The sequence below is a fragment of the Amia ocellicauda genome, chromosome 6 (assembly GCF_036373705.1).
Source record: "Amia ocellicauda isolate fAmiCal2 chromosome 6, fAmiCal2.hap1, whole genome shotgun sequence".
Lineage (NCBI taxonomy): Eukaryota > Metazoa > Chordata > Actinopteri > Amiiformes > Amiidae > Amia > Amia ocellicauda.
The window spans coordinates 33,886,012-33,902,218 of NC_089855.1; the positions used below are offsets into that span (position 1 = coordinate 33,886,012).

General features: G+C 38.1%; 1 protein-coding gene across 6 annotated transcripts in view; it reads right to left on the minus strand.

Moving 5' to 3' along the window:
• Positions 1-16,207, minus strand: part of itsn1 (intersectin 1 (SH3 domain protein)) — a 146,442-nt gene that overhangs the window by 14,923 nt on the left and 115,312 nt on the right. For all 6 annotated transcript variants that reach the window (XM_066706992.1, XM_066706994.1, XM_066706993.1 and 3 more), the window contains 8 exons: positions 16,066-16,187; positions 13,500-13,617; positions 12,145-12,336; positions 5,030-5,151; positions 4,224-4,330; positions 2,456-2,639; positions 1,196-1,294; positions 416-583 (listed from right to left, as the gene is read on the minus strand). In XM_066706992.1, coding sequence (XP_066563089.1) covers positions 416-583; positions 1,196-1,294; positions 2,456-2,639; positions 4,224-4,330; positions 5,030-5,151; positions 12,145-12,336; positions 13,500-13,617; positions 16,066-16,187 — 1,112 coding nt within the window. The remainder of the gene's footprint in view (positions 1-415; positions 584-1,195; positions 1,295-2,455; positions 2,640-4,223; positions 4,331-5,029; positions 5,152-12,144; positions 12,337-13,499; positions 13,618-16,065; positions 16,188-16,207) is intronic.

The window sequence follows — 16,207 nt, forward strand, 5'->3', positions numbered from 1 at the left end:
GGCCAATATTAATAACTTGTGATATAAATACATTGCATACACCTGTAAACATACCTAATGTCATGCATAACTTGTTTGTTTTAGCAGATTTGTTTAATTACTGGCATGCATTTCATTTAAGCCTTTTCAGCCACATGTGTGAACACACTTAGACCTCCTAAAACCTCAAATGTGAACAGGTTCAGAAAAAAAGGAGGACAAAATTTGAGGTGGCTCAGAGCCGACCTAGTAAGTGTGAACGGGGTCATAGAGAGAGAGCATTCTAGAGTCTTTATGTTGCAGCAAGGTAATGAGAATGATATGTATTAAAGATGCACTTGTGCCTTGATTGATTGAAACAGGAAGTGGTCAGCCTCCCAGCCCTGTCTAAACCCTAGTCCTCTTTGCCCCCTCCAGCCCTGTTCCTGACACTTACCTCAGAGAGACCCTCGCACTGCACATGGGCCTGTATCCACTCCAGCCGGTCAGAGTTTTCCTTCTCCCTGACTCCTTCGTTCACCTGGGAACAGAGCTCCTCTGCCTTCTCCAGGGCCTGCTTCAGGTGGCTGTGGTCGGGGTGGTTCTCCGGAGTGTTCTCCAAAATCTGACAGACAAACACAAGCCCGTTCACAATTACTCTGCACAGGAGTGTTCAAGCTCGGAAATAGGCTATAGGTCCAGAGAACTTACAGGGGTGCCTATAGACAGTTCAAGGAAACCGGTCAGAGTAAAAAAAAAAAAAAAGCCACTGACAGATGGAAGGATTTCCTTTATTTGTTTTAAATTAAGTATGAATTTGAATGTAATGTGCACCTTAAGCAACTTTTCGCTGGTTGCTTGGTTTCATATTTGGCGAATGATCATCACACAGAGGAGGCCTTCTCTAGAACAGGAAGAGACCTACAAGGCTCCACCTTCTCCTGGTTTCATAGGACACCCTAACTCACTGAAGAAATTGCAAAACAGGTTTGTTTTTATTGATTAAATAAGCAAGCTACTGATGCTTGAGAGCTGAAGATGACTTGGGTGTTTGTTCTGAATGGCCTCTAAATGATTGCATTTGTCCAACCGCCCGCTTGAATGATGGGCATTAAATGTCTTATTAAATCAATGTTTTATGAAACCTCTTTTGAAAATGGTGATAATGGTGTCCTGGGAATTTGACTCCCTTCCCTTACTCTTGTCCAATAAACAGGGTGAAACTGCACCCACTCACATTTTTGATGATGAGTGGATACCGTGTGACTCTCTGCATGGGCTTCAGGAGAAAACTTGACAACGGCATCCCCTTGCAGCGCGGGTCCATTGCTAACCTCTGAAAGCGAAAGAGGAAAAGACCAGCGGCTAGATCCTTAGCAAGTCAGAAAATAATGAGTAGCACCCCTACAACAAAAGCACATTCTTATCACAGAATTTCTTACTCAGTTTTTTGTATAGTGTTCAGGTCAAACATGGCATCACCTTTGAACTAGGGCCACTTTCCTAACTTAACTTTTGTAATGGTTGGTTGGGATGACTCAAAGAAGTTAAACAAGCAAATAAACATCACCTTAAATGATGCTCTAGGTATGATCGATGGTTACCAAATTATTTGCAATTCTGTCTATGGTTTTCATAGGCTTTAAGATCTGAAGCTTCACCTTTGGTTTAGATTGAAGTCAGTCAAGATGCTTTATTATTACAGGCAATTGCAGGGAGAGAAATCAAAAGCCAGACAGTTTCCCCTGGCAGTTCAAGATCTCTCTGCATGCAGGCAGGACCAAGCAGTTTATATAGAGTAACTAACAAAGGCATAATTCAAAAGACATTCCATATCACTGCGAGAACTGAAATATAGAGCTGTAAGCCAAAGGACACTTTTTCTGGCACTTTGCAATAAGCAGATACATTTCCCGAACCTGTCTCACTTACTTCTCCATCCCTCCCCTCCCATCTGTACATTGGTTTCTTAACCAGAAACAACTGAGGTCAATTCACTTTGATTCAACACTAGTGTATCCAGTAGTAAAGGTTCAAAAACAATGTGATTTCGTTCCATGAACCAGCACTGAACATCTTTATGCGACTTACCTCTGATTTTATGGTACAGCTAATACAAAACGTTTGGAAAAAAACAAAACCAATAAAGTCATTAAAAAAAAAAAACTAAATTGAAATCTTTCAAATTAGGCATTGTAAGTAATGCTTTCCAAAACACATACAAAACTGTGCGTTTGCTGAATTGCAGTTATGTAAACAATATAATTTGATTGTAATCACAATTACACTGATTCACTGATGTTGTTGAAAACTTGATGGTTGGACATTGGCAAAATGGTCTCCATATAGGCTATGGCAAATGGTGCTTCTTAGGGATTTTAACTTATTTAATATTTAATGTCAGTATGCACCAACACTGAAATTAAGCAGGCAGATGCTTTCTATACCCAGACAACTGCAGCCATGATGTAGTGAGTCTCCTGGCAGTGAGTCTTACCTTGACGAAGTCCTTGAACTCAGGCACTTCATCTGTCTTCTGCTGGATGAGGGTGGCTCCGTTTAGCTGGCAGCTGCAGAAGCGGATGTAGGGCTGCATGTGGGGAAGCTGGGCAGTCAGGATGTCCCCGATCATCTTGACTGGCATCCGCTCCCCTGACATCTTCTTGCGTACGCGCAGAGCCCTGAAGTGGCCGACACAGACACAATCCAGTGAGGCAGGCTGGCCACCGCACTCATTGACCGGTAGGGACTACTTCATATACACGAGCGCTCCAACCAGGTGTAGCTACTCAAGCACTTACTTTACTGTATAACTTGACAAATTGGAAATAATTCTTCTTGATATTCACCCCTTAGTTATAAAGAGGCATTTCCTAAGCTGTTTTCTGGAGTGCTACAGCAAAATGACAGACTGGGCAGGTTTTATCCATGGGCATCTAAGGCTCAAGAACTGTGGTGCCACCCCGTGGTCCTTATGCTGGATCACATTACACTTGTAGACCATTCTGATCTGTTTAATGTTATGCTCTGTTATGTATGGCTGCATTTCTTATATGACATGTATGGTCTCAATATTGGATCAAGGAATCTAGCTAAATGACTACTCCTTTCATGAGAAGATATTTGCCTTCTTCACCACATTTGTACTACATCACCCTCAACTTTCGTTCCAATCAAGCTGATTCATCAATTAATTGAAATAATACTTTTGTGAAGAGATAGAGTGCTATTTCCACTCCTCTCCACTCTCCTTCCTCCAGAGCCGCTCCTTCTCATCCCTGGCCCCTAAATGGTGGAACGACCTGCCCACTGAAGTGAAAACAGCAGAGTGCTTGACCTCATTCCGGCGCTTAGTCAAGACGCATCTCTTCCGACAGTACTTGTAATATTAGTCCACTATCCCTGCTATAGATAGCACTTCACAGTTTTTATTATGCTTCTTGATTGTTTTCCTCCTTGCTCCCTTTCCCGTAGCCCTTGACTGTGACCCTACATCTTGACAGCACTTAGGTTTCACTGTCCAGGATGTAGGACCTCACTTACTGTACTTGCCTGTGTAAATTGTAAATTGGAATTTGTAAAATGTATTATTTTGAATTGCTGTTTTAGCTAAATTGAATTTGTAATGATTGATGCCTTGTACTTCACTGTATTTTTGCACTTTGTTTGCACTTATGTTGTAAGTCGCCCTGGATAAGGGCGTCTGCCAAGAAATAAATAATAATAATAAAAAAAAAAAAATCCACTTATTGCCTTCAAAGTGCATGTCAAATCAGCATTTTTGACAAACTCAGACTGATCTGCTTACAATGGGAATTGTTACAATTGTGACAGGTGACTAGGCAATCTTAGAGCTTCCACACTCTTCCTTTGAAAGTCTTCAATCCCAGTGGTAAAAGGTAATTCCCAAACGGCTCTTCCAGACCATGGTCAAATATGGCTCCTTAAGTCATATCTATTTAGAGAACACCTGAAGACCGTATCTGATCTTCTCTTATATCTTAACTGTATTCACTGTAATGTGTAGATACATTTAAGTGATTGCTTGACCTGTATAATATTGTGTAGATGTAGAACGTTGCATGTTAGTGAGAGTCTAACCATGTAAATCTTGGATAGAGTCATGTACACAATAGAAGGAGAATTAGGAGACAAGAAGGAGCAGGAAGAGAAGAAGGAAAAGAAGATGGCGAAGGGGAAGAATGGTTGGAAACACCTGCATTTTAATTGAAAAGATATTTAGTAAAGGGTAGAGAGGGACCTACTTCAGCAGCTTGATGTTGCACATGATAAGTTCCTTCCAGTTGACAAAAATCATTGCCACCTCCTTCTCAGTCAGCAACTCCGACTCCAGCAACGGCTTCTGAAAGATCTAGATCGCAAGAGGAGCACAGGCATATTCTTGGTGGGCTGGCTCTTTGAGATCCTACCTGCTCGTGCGGTTTTAAAACAGTTCAGTACCAAACATGTATTTTTTTTTTTCCCATTTGTGGGGTGCAGAGATTACTCAAAATTAAAGGTAATCAACCTATACATGCTTCCCCATGAATGGTGTATTTCTAGCAGAAGAAATATTGGGGAATGAGGGAGCTCTCAATTAGAAATGGAAGTTGGGCAAAATAGCACTGGTTGGGAGGTGACCCTCTTGCAACAATTATCCCTCTTGCATCTTTTCACTGCTTAAGTACAGACAAAATACAACCTGCTTGCCACCACAAAATTGAAATTTGGGTTTAATCATGGTCTGCTACAACTTGAAACAAGCAGGCTTGTTTGGACTAAGCAGTGGTGTCCAAGCCTGGTCATGGAAACCAGCCAATTTATAGTTGACTTTTAGTTGAACATCAATGAAGCCAGCCACTTGTTCAGTTTGGCTGGTTATTTCTTTAATTGGCCTCTACTAAATATACCAACACATCTTCTAAAATTATTGCTACAAAATGTTTCCAAATCTTTATACATTGTTGGTCAAGTGGAGGACCAATAAACCCTGCCAGATTTAGGCTCTCCAGGACTAGGAGAGTGCTGGGGAAAAGCTGTACATCTCTCCTGCTCAGAGGCTCAGATATACCTCTGTGACCAGTTGCAGGTCATTCACGTAGTTCTCCTCCGTCACGATCAGCTCGTGGATGTAGCCCTGCCTCTTCCTCTCCGTGGGAGTCAACATGTCCAGAAGGTGGAGATCAGCACACCCTAGGGGGGAGAGCATTAGGCGTTATGTAAAAGTAAAAAAACATGGGATTTTTGGCTTGTTGGGGGAGGATGTTTAATCTTTATTTAATTGTCACGGACGCCCGCACACCAGCAAGCAAAATACAAAATGGGCAAAAACACCCTCACATTCCCTGCATTTTCACTGGATGATAACATTTGTTCATCTTCACTGCACAGGTCACCATTTATTATTTAATTCTTAGCATACACAGGGTCACAGTTTACACAAACATTATGAAAGTGAGGTAATACAATCAGTACAAAAATACAATTTTAAAGCATGGTTGCCACAAGCAATTATTTGTATTGAGCAACTAATTTAAACTGAACAAAAATATTTAGGGGGAATTATTTGTTTGATATATAGAGATTTTGTAGGAATATGGGCCGTTACTCCACAAGTGTCCAAATTAAATATAACGGGAATAAAATACACACAGATGAGAAGCACGTTCACAGAGGGCAGATTGTAACTCAGTTATAAGTTTAACATTAGAATCTGTGGTTGAATATCGATTACATCACTAAGAGCTTAACAATCTTTGTTTGTGACCTTGAAACTGTAAAATAAAATGTGACCCTCATGATCTGTGAAGACTTGTTTTTGAAAGTGTGTTGTTATATCCATTACCTTTAACCTGAATTACCCGAATGACTTTTATTAGGCCAATTACTAGTTCAAGTGAGTGAGTGAGATCTTTACTGGAACAAAAACTAGAAGGACATTGAGGAGCCCAGGACTAAAGTGAACAACTGGTCTACAGGGTTGGGCTGGAGTTAACCTTCCTCCCAATGGACAACCTAGGGTTAATTTACCATGCAAATAATATTTTTTTTAATTGGGCCCAACTATGTTTGAGTAAATAATATGTGATCATTATTCTTGCGTTTTTATTGACTTTCATTTGTTACTGCTACTTTGTGGTGTATGATTGCAGATTTTGCAATGGTCCCTCTGGTGCTCTAGTAATTACCTCCCTCCAGCTGGAGGCTGCTGCCCTGATCAGTCTGCTCTTTTCTTCACATTAAGCAGTTCTCCATTCAAAAGCGCACATCACAATGGTTTATGACCATTCCCATATTAGAAAAGTATGTGGAACTTCATCAGAAAGAGAAACCCAGAAATGGATTCTACGCATTACTGGCATCCACTGCCACTGTTGCTTGTTCAATAAAATCGTACAAGTTAGGTAAACACTGCACCTTGTCTTTATCCATGCTGATGGATCAGTAGAACATGGTTTTCCAACATGCAGGCCACAACACATCGGCATGCCTTCAAGTAGGAATGGCATGTAAGCCACAAATATGTTCCAGACAGAATTAAAAAAGGTGTGCGGCACAAAATATTTCAAGTTAAGAAAGATTTGTAGCTGCAGCATAAAGTGCTTTTTGGTATCTGTCGTCTTAAAGAATTAAATGATAATATTTTCTGAAGAAAAAAAAAATGTTATTGTATTATCCTTTTCTGCATATACTGTAGTACTTGATTATTTTGGGATTGCATGGCTACATAGTATTGTACTGTATTATTCTGTCTACTTTCCCCAGTATCACTAACTAAAACTTTGCTTGGTCAAAATCTTTAATCACAAAATATAAACATCCCAAACTTCAGTTAATAAAGATATGGAAATAAATTTGACTGATACAGATACTGCTTTGCAGTGAATAAAGGAGATACCTTATAGTATAAACCATTGCATTACATCAATAGGATATCCGCCACTAATGAAAAACGTCTTATTTCAGGTGCGCATAAAATAACAGTTCTTATATGTTAAGTAGGTGTGAATTAGGCTCGAAAAGACTGGGAAACACTAAATAACATTACAGAAGAAAGATTTCTGTAGCTACCAGATTTAGTTTAGCCACCTTTTTTGTGGATGGATATTACACTCAATTTGCCAGTCAATAAGTTCAAGCCCGTCTTAGAAGGGTTGAAAGGACCCCAATAGTCTACAATCCTTTCTTTATATTTACTGGCAGGGGCGTCATGCAGCCATTTTTTTTTGGGGGGGAGGGGGGACATTCAGAAAACAAAAGAATATTGTTACAAATGGTTGGTATGCTTTTAGCTATATCTATAGAGTATTCTAAGTTATTTAAAATGTAAGTGTACTTTAATACTTTAATGTACTGCTCTACATACATATTCAATAGTATTGCTCAGCTGTTTTGGTTGTATTCTAGCCACTGGTATGGTATTGCTGATTGCAGTTACTGTTAAACCATCTTCGCTTTATCCCAAACAAATCACATACATTGTTTTTTTTTGTTTTTTTTTTTAAGAGGAAAGGGTCTAAAACAAACAATAATAACGTTTAGTCACATCTACATGTATTTCTGCATGTCCACACAGTAGCAGATCACATTGCACACCAAATGTATAATACCTGATGCAATGTAACAAAAAACAAAATAAGTGTACAGTGAGTTTAGTTTTTTGGGGAATAAATGCATGCAAATATAAAACACTAAGATAATCAGTGTAAGTTATCAAATTCTGAACCTTGTTTTTGAACAAATATTCAATACAAATATATACTGTTCCGAAGTCCAATACTGAATGTCTGAAAATAGTAGTTATTTTATTTCTCCTACACAGTTGTTTATTAATGATTGTGTTTCAACCTACATATTGCATTGACGATAATTACACCAGACAGGTGCTAATGGTTTAATCATACACCTGACTATATGCCTACAAAATCCCTGACTTTGTGCAAGTGTACCTAGAAGAATTGATGCTGTTTTGAAGGCAAAGGGTGTTCATAGCAAATATGGATTTGATGTAGATTTTTCTTCTTTTCACCCACTTTGCATTTTGTTAATTGATAAGTATAATCTAACTTTACAGCATTTTTTCACACCTGCCTAAAACTTTTGCACAGTACTGTATGCAACAAATACTTAATGTACACTTGCATTTATTTTGCTAAAACCCATTGTAGTCTGTGTACAAACTGAACCTGTAGTTACTAGTATTAATAGATGTAACTTTTTTGGTTTTTCACCTCTGCTAACTTGAATTTGAAATGGAATTGAAATGCAGGAAAGCAACCGAACGATAATAAAGTACCAAAAGTAAAATGATTGACAGCAATTTATGCTGTACCCCACAGTTAAATAAAAAACATTTAATAGCTTTACTAGTTTTAAAAAGGTTTTAAGCAGATTGCATACTGATTAAAAACTGAACTTTAAACACATAAATATGAAATTTCAGGTAAAAGAAAACGTTATACTTAAATTTTATCAAAACACCGAATAAAAAAGATAAAATAAAAAGCCTAAACAAAAGGAGTTTTGAAGAACCTGTTGTAATAATTAAACTCTTGTTCAGTGTGTGATGCACCGTACCTGGCTGCCTTGCACATGCACCACACAAATACCGGCAGCACCTGGTACACACTCCATAATAGAATGATTAAGGGGTTGTTGCTTAATTGCATACTGTAGTTGAAGTGTCGAGGGATCACCTAAGAGACTGCAATGTTTCTACATAAATACAAAAATATGAACAATAATTTGCCCCAATGGCATGACAACACTGTTTATTGGAATCTGGTTACTATTTGTTTTGAGCACTCCTAGTCTGTGTATAATGTCCTTGGCATTAAATCAGTAATAATCATTATATACTGTACAGGTTCATTTAAATAGTTTCTTCATCTGACACATACTTGGTGTGTAGCAGTTAGACAAACCCAGATGGTATTTAGTTTTCTCTCCAGGATACAGGAATGACAATATCCAGCTCTCTCGATCCCCAGCTAATATTGAGTAAATTTGGGGGGGAGGTAAAAGAATAAAGAAATGTTTGCATCAGGAATTCTGTTATATTGGGCATGTCTTCTTAAGGTTGTATAATAGTTATAGTAGGGTCCAAGATCCCAACTGGTATATTTTAATTGAAAATAGGCAGCACTTCTACAGTTTGGCAAATATTTAAGGGTGCTGAAGGGGACTGCCTGGGATCCTTCAAGAAACCGCTTGTTGAGAATTTATATCAATAATCCACTGGCAACCTTGCATGCACACAAATCCTAGTTTTTGCTTTCTCCTGCATCACTTTGGCCCACTACCCTAAACTGGGTTTTAAACTGTGAATAAAAACACACACATGTAGAACTACTATTACCATGGAGCATTTAATAGTTATTTATACATGTATTATTTGTTTCTATAAAGACTGCGTTACAGTTTGTTAAAGCTATGAATTTTTGTTTATATATATATATTTTTACATTCATTTTGATGAAATACTTCAGTAACCAAGTGCAACGGAATAGGATTTTTTTTCTTTTTTTTCAACCTGTAATTGCTCTTATGCAGAAGGATGGAGAAGAGACTCGGCGATTAGATGTCCTGTCTTTTATGCGTTTGTTGTAAGTGTACCAAAGCTGGTCAAAGTACAAAATACCCAAGATGAACTGCTGCCCCAGACAGTGATGGCAAAGTCCTAGGAGACTTGATACAGTCAGCCCATTCCTTTAACAAGCAGCAACTTCCAATGCTGTCACAATATGGATCCCATGAAAAAGACATGACAAACTCCTGATTTCTAGGTTAAAACCATTATTAAAAAAAAAAAAAAACTACAATACTGTTACAAGAAATGAGGAATAAAGAAAAGAACAAGAAAGGTATGGTACCAATATACTATCATTTTAAATAAATGTCATGCTTTTACAAAGAATAAAATATTTTGTTAAAGGCAATAAACAAACTTTAACATGTGGCTGTGTAATACAGGTTTAACTTGGTAGAAAGCTCCACTCCACTCAATTTACCAATATAAATACCACAGTCGAATGTTGTTTCCTTTGTAAACACTGGAATTAACAGGAGGGTAGAATTATTTTTCAGTACATTCTCTCTCGTCAAGAAACTGGATTTTTTTTGTTCGTTAAAAAGCTTTTTCCACAGTAAAGAAAAAAAACTAAAAAACAAAACAGGTTACAAAACCAAGCTTAACACATATAAACTGATGTGGAAGTTTCTTTTCTTTGTCAGATGGGGTCACAAAATGAGAAGCAACTACAATTTTGTTTTCTTGCGACAAAGAAAAAAAACAATTAAAACACTTAATTTGATTTTAAGATCATTAAAACAAACAGAAACAAAAAAACCCTATCCATTATATTTTGCTTCATATATAAAAAATAAAAATTGGCCACTAGTTATTAGTGACTAGCAGTACTTTGGAGAGGGGGTGATACTGATGTTTACAGCAAACCAAAGTTTTTGTTTCTTTAAATATAATTATATATATATATGTGTGTGTGTGTGTGTGTGTGTGTGTGTATGTATGTATATGTGTATGTGTGTAGGGACCAGATGAATGGGAGTAAAGCAGTTATATTCACTAATACAAAAACAAAATCTAAAATCAACCCTCCACCGTGTTCTGGAAGTGCCACACAGCTGGGCCTAAAACAAACATACAAACCAACAACAAATGGTTCATTCCCCCAGTTTAGTGAAGTGATGGATAAGAATAACTCCCCCAACCTTAATAATGCAGTAAGATTCATTTAAAAAATAATGTGGTAGAACATATTTGGTTTAAATCACCATTATTTCCCCTCATTCCAATATAAAAAACAAAACAAAAAAAACATACAGACAGACAAAGAACACGTTTGGTATCACAAAAAATAAACACTGGGACAAGGGTGCAGGTAAGCAGAGAAGTTCAGATGTTTGCATTGATAGAGATGCTTTTGTTTTACTTTGGAGAGGTTCTTGTGCAATGGTACAAGACATACTCGGTCTCCAAGTGCATCACCCCCCACCACAATTGTGTAAAGTCTGAACTTCGTTGCTCACCACTTGTGACAGATTGGTGGTAACACAAACATGTTTTCTAGGTGGAACATCTTGGGTGATGTGCATTATGAACAGTTTAAACCACATGCAGCATTCCTTGATAGTGGGTCTTTCTGTGGGGCCATAAGGACAGGGAGAAGGGGTTAGTTGGGCACAGCAGGGGGTAGATCCAATGGAAGCAATTTGGCCTTTTGTCTTTCTTTTTTGATAAATGTGTAAAGAGAAAAGAGAATCTGGTTGGTTTAAACAGCAAACAATAAAATAAAGATGCTGGTTTTATATTAGTTCACAGAAAGCCACAAAAGGACCCACTATCCTGGCTCTCAGATTTTTTTTTTTTCCTTTTTTAAAATATTTTTAAAAATTTCATTTATTGGTATAATTTGTGTATATATATATTTTTTTAAATCAAATTTATTTGAAATAGAACTTGTTTTTCGCTTTACGTGCATCTAACTTTTAAAAATGAGGTAATAACTGCTGTGCAGTGTGTTCTTCTAGTCAGAAGGCAGTTGGTGATCATGCAGGAGCCACATGATCAGGGCTGCATCTCCCATCATCCCTCAGGTCAGTGAATAGGGGATAGTGGGTCTCTTTGAGGACTTTCAAGCCTGAGTGGGGAATGGGCAACATATGATTCCTAGAAAAAGGAGGAAAACACAACACATAAGCAAAAAACAAAAAAAAATAAAAATAAAAAAATAAAATAAAAACTGTGCAAAAATACAAGCTAGGAGGAACAAAATGAATCGTGCACGTCCAAAACAGCATGGCGCAAACGGATGATAAAAGGTATTACATGCTACAACAGGGAGAGGGGGAACTAACGGCAAAGGTGGATGGTTGTGTAGCAGGGTAGGCTGGACACACAAACACACAAACGCACACAGGCACACAACACACACACACACAAAAAAAGACTACTTCTAAGCTGCATTCTGAAAGGTCTTCAAAGAGACTTCTTTAATGCAGCAAGCGCTGAGGTTGGGAGTTCTACTCAATCGGCTGTAGGATTCATAGCAATGCTGCATGTTTATTTTGTGTGTGCATAGTATCAATGTAGTTCTGGTACAACAAAAAACAAACAAAAAAACAAAACAAAAAAATATATTTAAAAAACAGGTGAGGGGCACTTACATTGCTGGCTGGGGTCCGAGTCTGTTGTCAGCTTGACGTAGTTGGATGGAAACAGGCCCACGTTTCCGTTGAGCTCTCCTTTCCACCAATCAGGGTCCTCCTTGCTCAAGACGTTTATTATTTGCCCCTTCCCGAATGCAAGCTCGTCGTCATTCTGTGCTATATAGTCGTACATGCCTATCACCTGGCATACTGCAAAACAAATACAGATTTACAGGTCAGGTGTTGTACTTAATAAAGGCCAGACAACAGGCTAATAAAAGCCAGTTCACACAGCTTTCACCTACACGTTATCCAATATAAAACAAGCTGGGCAGAAAGTACTGGGACTGGGCTTTGTAATTCTCAAACAGGAGGCCAAGATGTTTAGTTTAAAATCTCATCTTTCCTGAGTTACATATCGCTTCCGTTTCCACCTTGATGATGTGCAAATACATAGATGTTCACTTATGTCTTCAATCTTGGTGCACAGCATGAAGATTTAGCGACATCTGGAACTTTAGCGATAGCATTCAATTGCAAAATGGAGAAGGAATGAGTATGAAGAGCAGGGCTGTGAGTTTAGTTTCACAGCCTTTACCACAGTGTGAGTAATAATACACTAACAGCACAATTTCAAAACTTATAATAACATGTTATTGTGAACAAAGTGTGAAAAAATAACACGCAGTAGGCACCGATGCATAAAAGTGATCTACACAGAGACCCAACAGTATTTCTCACGTTTAAATAAAACAGAAATTATGCAAATTTACCAGTAACGTTAGACGTGAAGGACATTAGAATGGTTTCTGTTTGCTAATCCTTGAATATATATTTATATGATAATAAGACTTTTCTAAATAGGCACTGTGGTATTCAGTCAACACAGAAGCATGGGATCTCCCTTCAGTCATTATTTTATTATGAAAATCAGGCAAGAAATGGAGATCATTGGAATTGCGGCTCAAGGCCAGGGATCAACGATTGCTCAAACATGATGCGTTTACTTGACAGGATCCGGTACACAGTTGCAAGTTTATTTAGCCATTAACTCATTAATACGGCTGAGTGAGGGTTTTGTAACCCATTGTGTGCAACAGCAATGCATTAAAACTAAAAGTATTACACACGCAGATTTAATCATAATTAAACAGAATTATAATTTCATATGTCCTGCACTGAAAAAAAAAAATATATATATATGTGGTAGTGTTTTAAACACACAAATTCATAGTTAACAGTTACTTAGATAGGGAAATATTTTGTGTAAATTGTTACGGTGGTCCTTTTAGCATTGCCACCTCACTGATAATTACAAGTTATTAAGGGTATGAGAGTAACAGGAGTGCTTCAGCCTTGCAGCAGACACATACCTGCACTGGGTAGTGTGGGTTTTGGGGGCTCCGTGGGTGTGGTTTTACTTGTACCTGGGCTCAACAATTTCACATAATTTGCGGGGAACCATCCGATTTGCCGTTTCTTTCCTCTGGCCTGGAAAACAAGAGGAAGCGTGTCAGTGAAAGGGACAATACACAGAGCTTCCAGGACAAATTCAGAACATGGTTTATTAGCAAAACCAATAGGGGAGTACAAACTTGTGTCAACTTATTGCAGTGCTCAAGGTTTAAATGCAACAACTCATTCTGAAATAAAACTCAGGAAATAAAAAAAACTACAAAAAAAATATATATATCAGTGAGATGCAATGGCACAGTATTTCTTGCTCTGAAGTTCATATGGAAGCTTTAAGCAACCTTTAAACACTTAAAATGTCCCCACAAACATGGTGAGTAGTAAGGCAGCTGTGATTTTTTACATGAGAACAAACAAATTAGCAAAAAATGTAAGCATCCTTAGGTTTAGAAAAATAAAAATAAAAATAAAGTGTTATTTATTTCACTTGAAATTGCTGTAGAGAGCTCTAAAGAAACCCAGTCCAGACTAGACCCAGAAATCTCTGTACTGTAGTGTCCCAGCTACTTTTCACAAACAGAGGTTTAACCACACTGCAGATCAACCAATCAGGAGCTGGTTTTCAGAAGAAAGCAAAAAATGAGGCGTTGTTGGGGAACTTAATGGGAACATATGCAACAACATTTGGTCTTTACAGTGTACAGTGTCTAGTTTATCCTTTCCCATCACATTGCCATCATTAACTGTATATCCGTTTGCTTGAGCTGCCATGTTTGTGTGTTAGGTTTTTGTCCATCTTCCATAATAGGGACAATAGTGTCCTATATATGAGAGAGAATTTGATACACAGTTTGTATTCCTAAGCTTCATTGAACTTGAACATTACAAATTTAGATTTTCTCTCTCAATAAGGCAAAAAGAGTAGGTGTACTTGAGACCCCCCACCCCCAATCAATTATCTCAAGAAAACCAAATCAGAAATGTAGTTTTCTAAGAACACATCTGTTTACATTACAATCCGATTCAACTTCTGACGTGTACTTCATATCCATCTAGATCTCAAAAAAATTAATTATATGTGCACATATGAGCTAATGCCAATAAATAAATAATAATAATAATGGGCAAAGCAGAAAGAGGTTTACAAAGAGTAGAGAAAGAAGTGCCAGAAAAGAGTGGTTATAAAAAAAAAAAAAAAATACCACAGAGGTGTCCCCCACTCAGATATTCACTTTGGCAATATTTGTGAAAATGGTTTCCATTATTTTTGTTACTGGACTATGCATTGTTTGTGTAATGTACTGCACCCTGTGCTTAGGATATAGATCAAATCGACAATTTGGCTGCAGTAAATGCATTAAGCCTCCATGACAAACTAGATAATTGTCAGTCAAGCTCCTTCCAAATCCAGTCGGAAGACAAAGGCAGTTCTGGATCATGACAGACAGCAGGGCAAACCACACCAATTTCCAGACTATAGTTGCAAATTATGGATGTTCAGTTATTTAGATGGAGTATTTCAGGTGGCAGCACTTAAATCTGGTCACATCAAGTCAGGAAAGCTATGTTTTGGAATATAGAAGTAACATTTAACTTAAAGTGTACAGGCAAATCTGACTTGACTTGACATCTACTCATTCAAGGAACTGAAGAAACACATTAAGGCTCAGTGCTTGCAAACAGCAGATATGGGGGAAGACATTCTGAACTGCTGCATCTGAGTATTAGTTTTAAGTGATCACACTGTCACTATATCAAATCCAGGAAAGCCCATATCCTCTAAAGAATCAAGAGACCACAGGATATATCTTGCCTTGATGTCCCAAAGCTTATTTAATATTTCAGATCAACTCAGTTTAAGACCTAGGCCTACATTACCATATTCCAAGCACATTAAGTAGGCATTACATTCTAAATCAAGAACTAGTCTTCAGACTGTCAATGGGTTGTAATAAATGGTCCTGGGAAGGACGTTGTAAATATGTTAACAATTAGATGAGAATTACATTTCTGATTATTTTTAAAGATCAATAAGACTTGCCACCAAAAACTACAGCAAAATACCACGTCTGTATAGTTTAGCCACTGTATCGTATAGTGGTGTTGCTAAAGGAAAGGGATTGCATTTCACACAGCAGCTCCTATTGCTATTCCACAGTTACTAGTGCTGTTATTGATTTGTTGTACTGTAACTGAACAAGTTACAACCTGTTATAAGCAAATTGCTAGCACCAGGTTCATAATGATCTGTAATGTGTGCAGCCTTGGAGCGGATCCAAACAGAAAATAGTGCCCGATTTCGGTCTTAATTTATCAATGTACAATTATCTTTGATTCTAAAAGGCAGCCACCCCCCTTGTTACAGTATAAAACAAAAAAGGAAATCTCAAAAATGTTTGTAGAAGTCATAGCTAATGATCGGCAGTATGCAGGCTATACTGCCTAGGCCTAACACACCACACAAGACTGTGAAAGGAGGAGATGTATTCAATACCATACGTGTCACAGGGGCTGCCCAGGACTCACCTGTAATTCCCCTTCCCACCAGCCTCCTGGGTTCTTCTTCCGGATGAGGATGAGCTGCCCCGGAGCCAGGGTGAGCTGCTCGGCCCCCGTGGCTGTGTACGGAGCAATGACCTGGGCGATTTCTGCCAAGACAGAGAGAAAC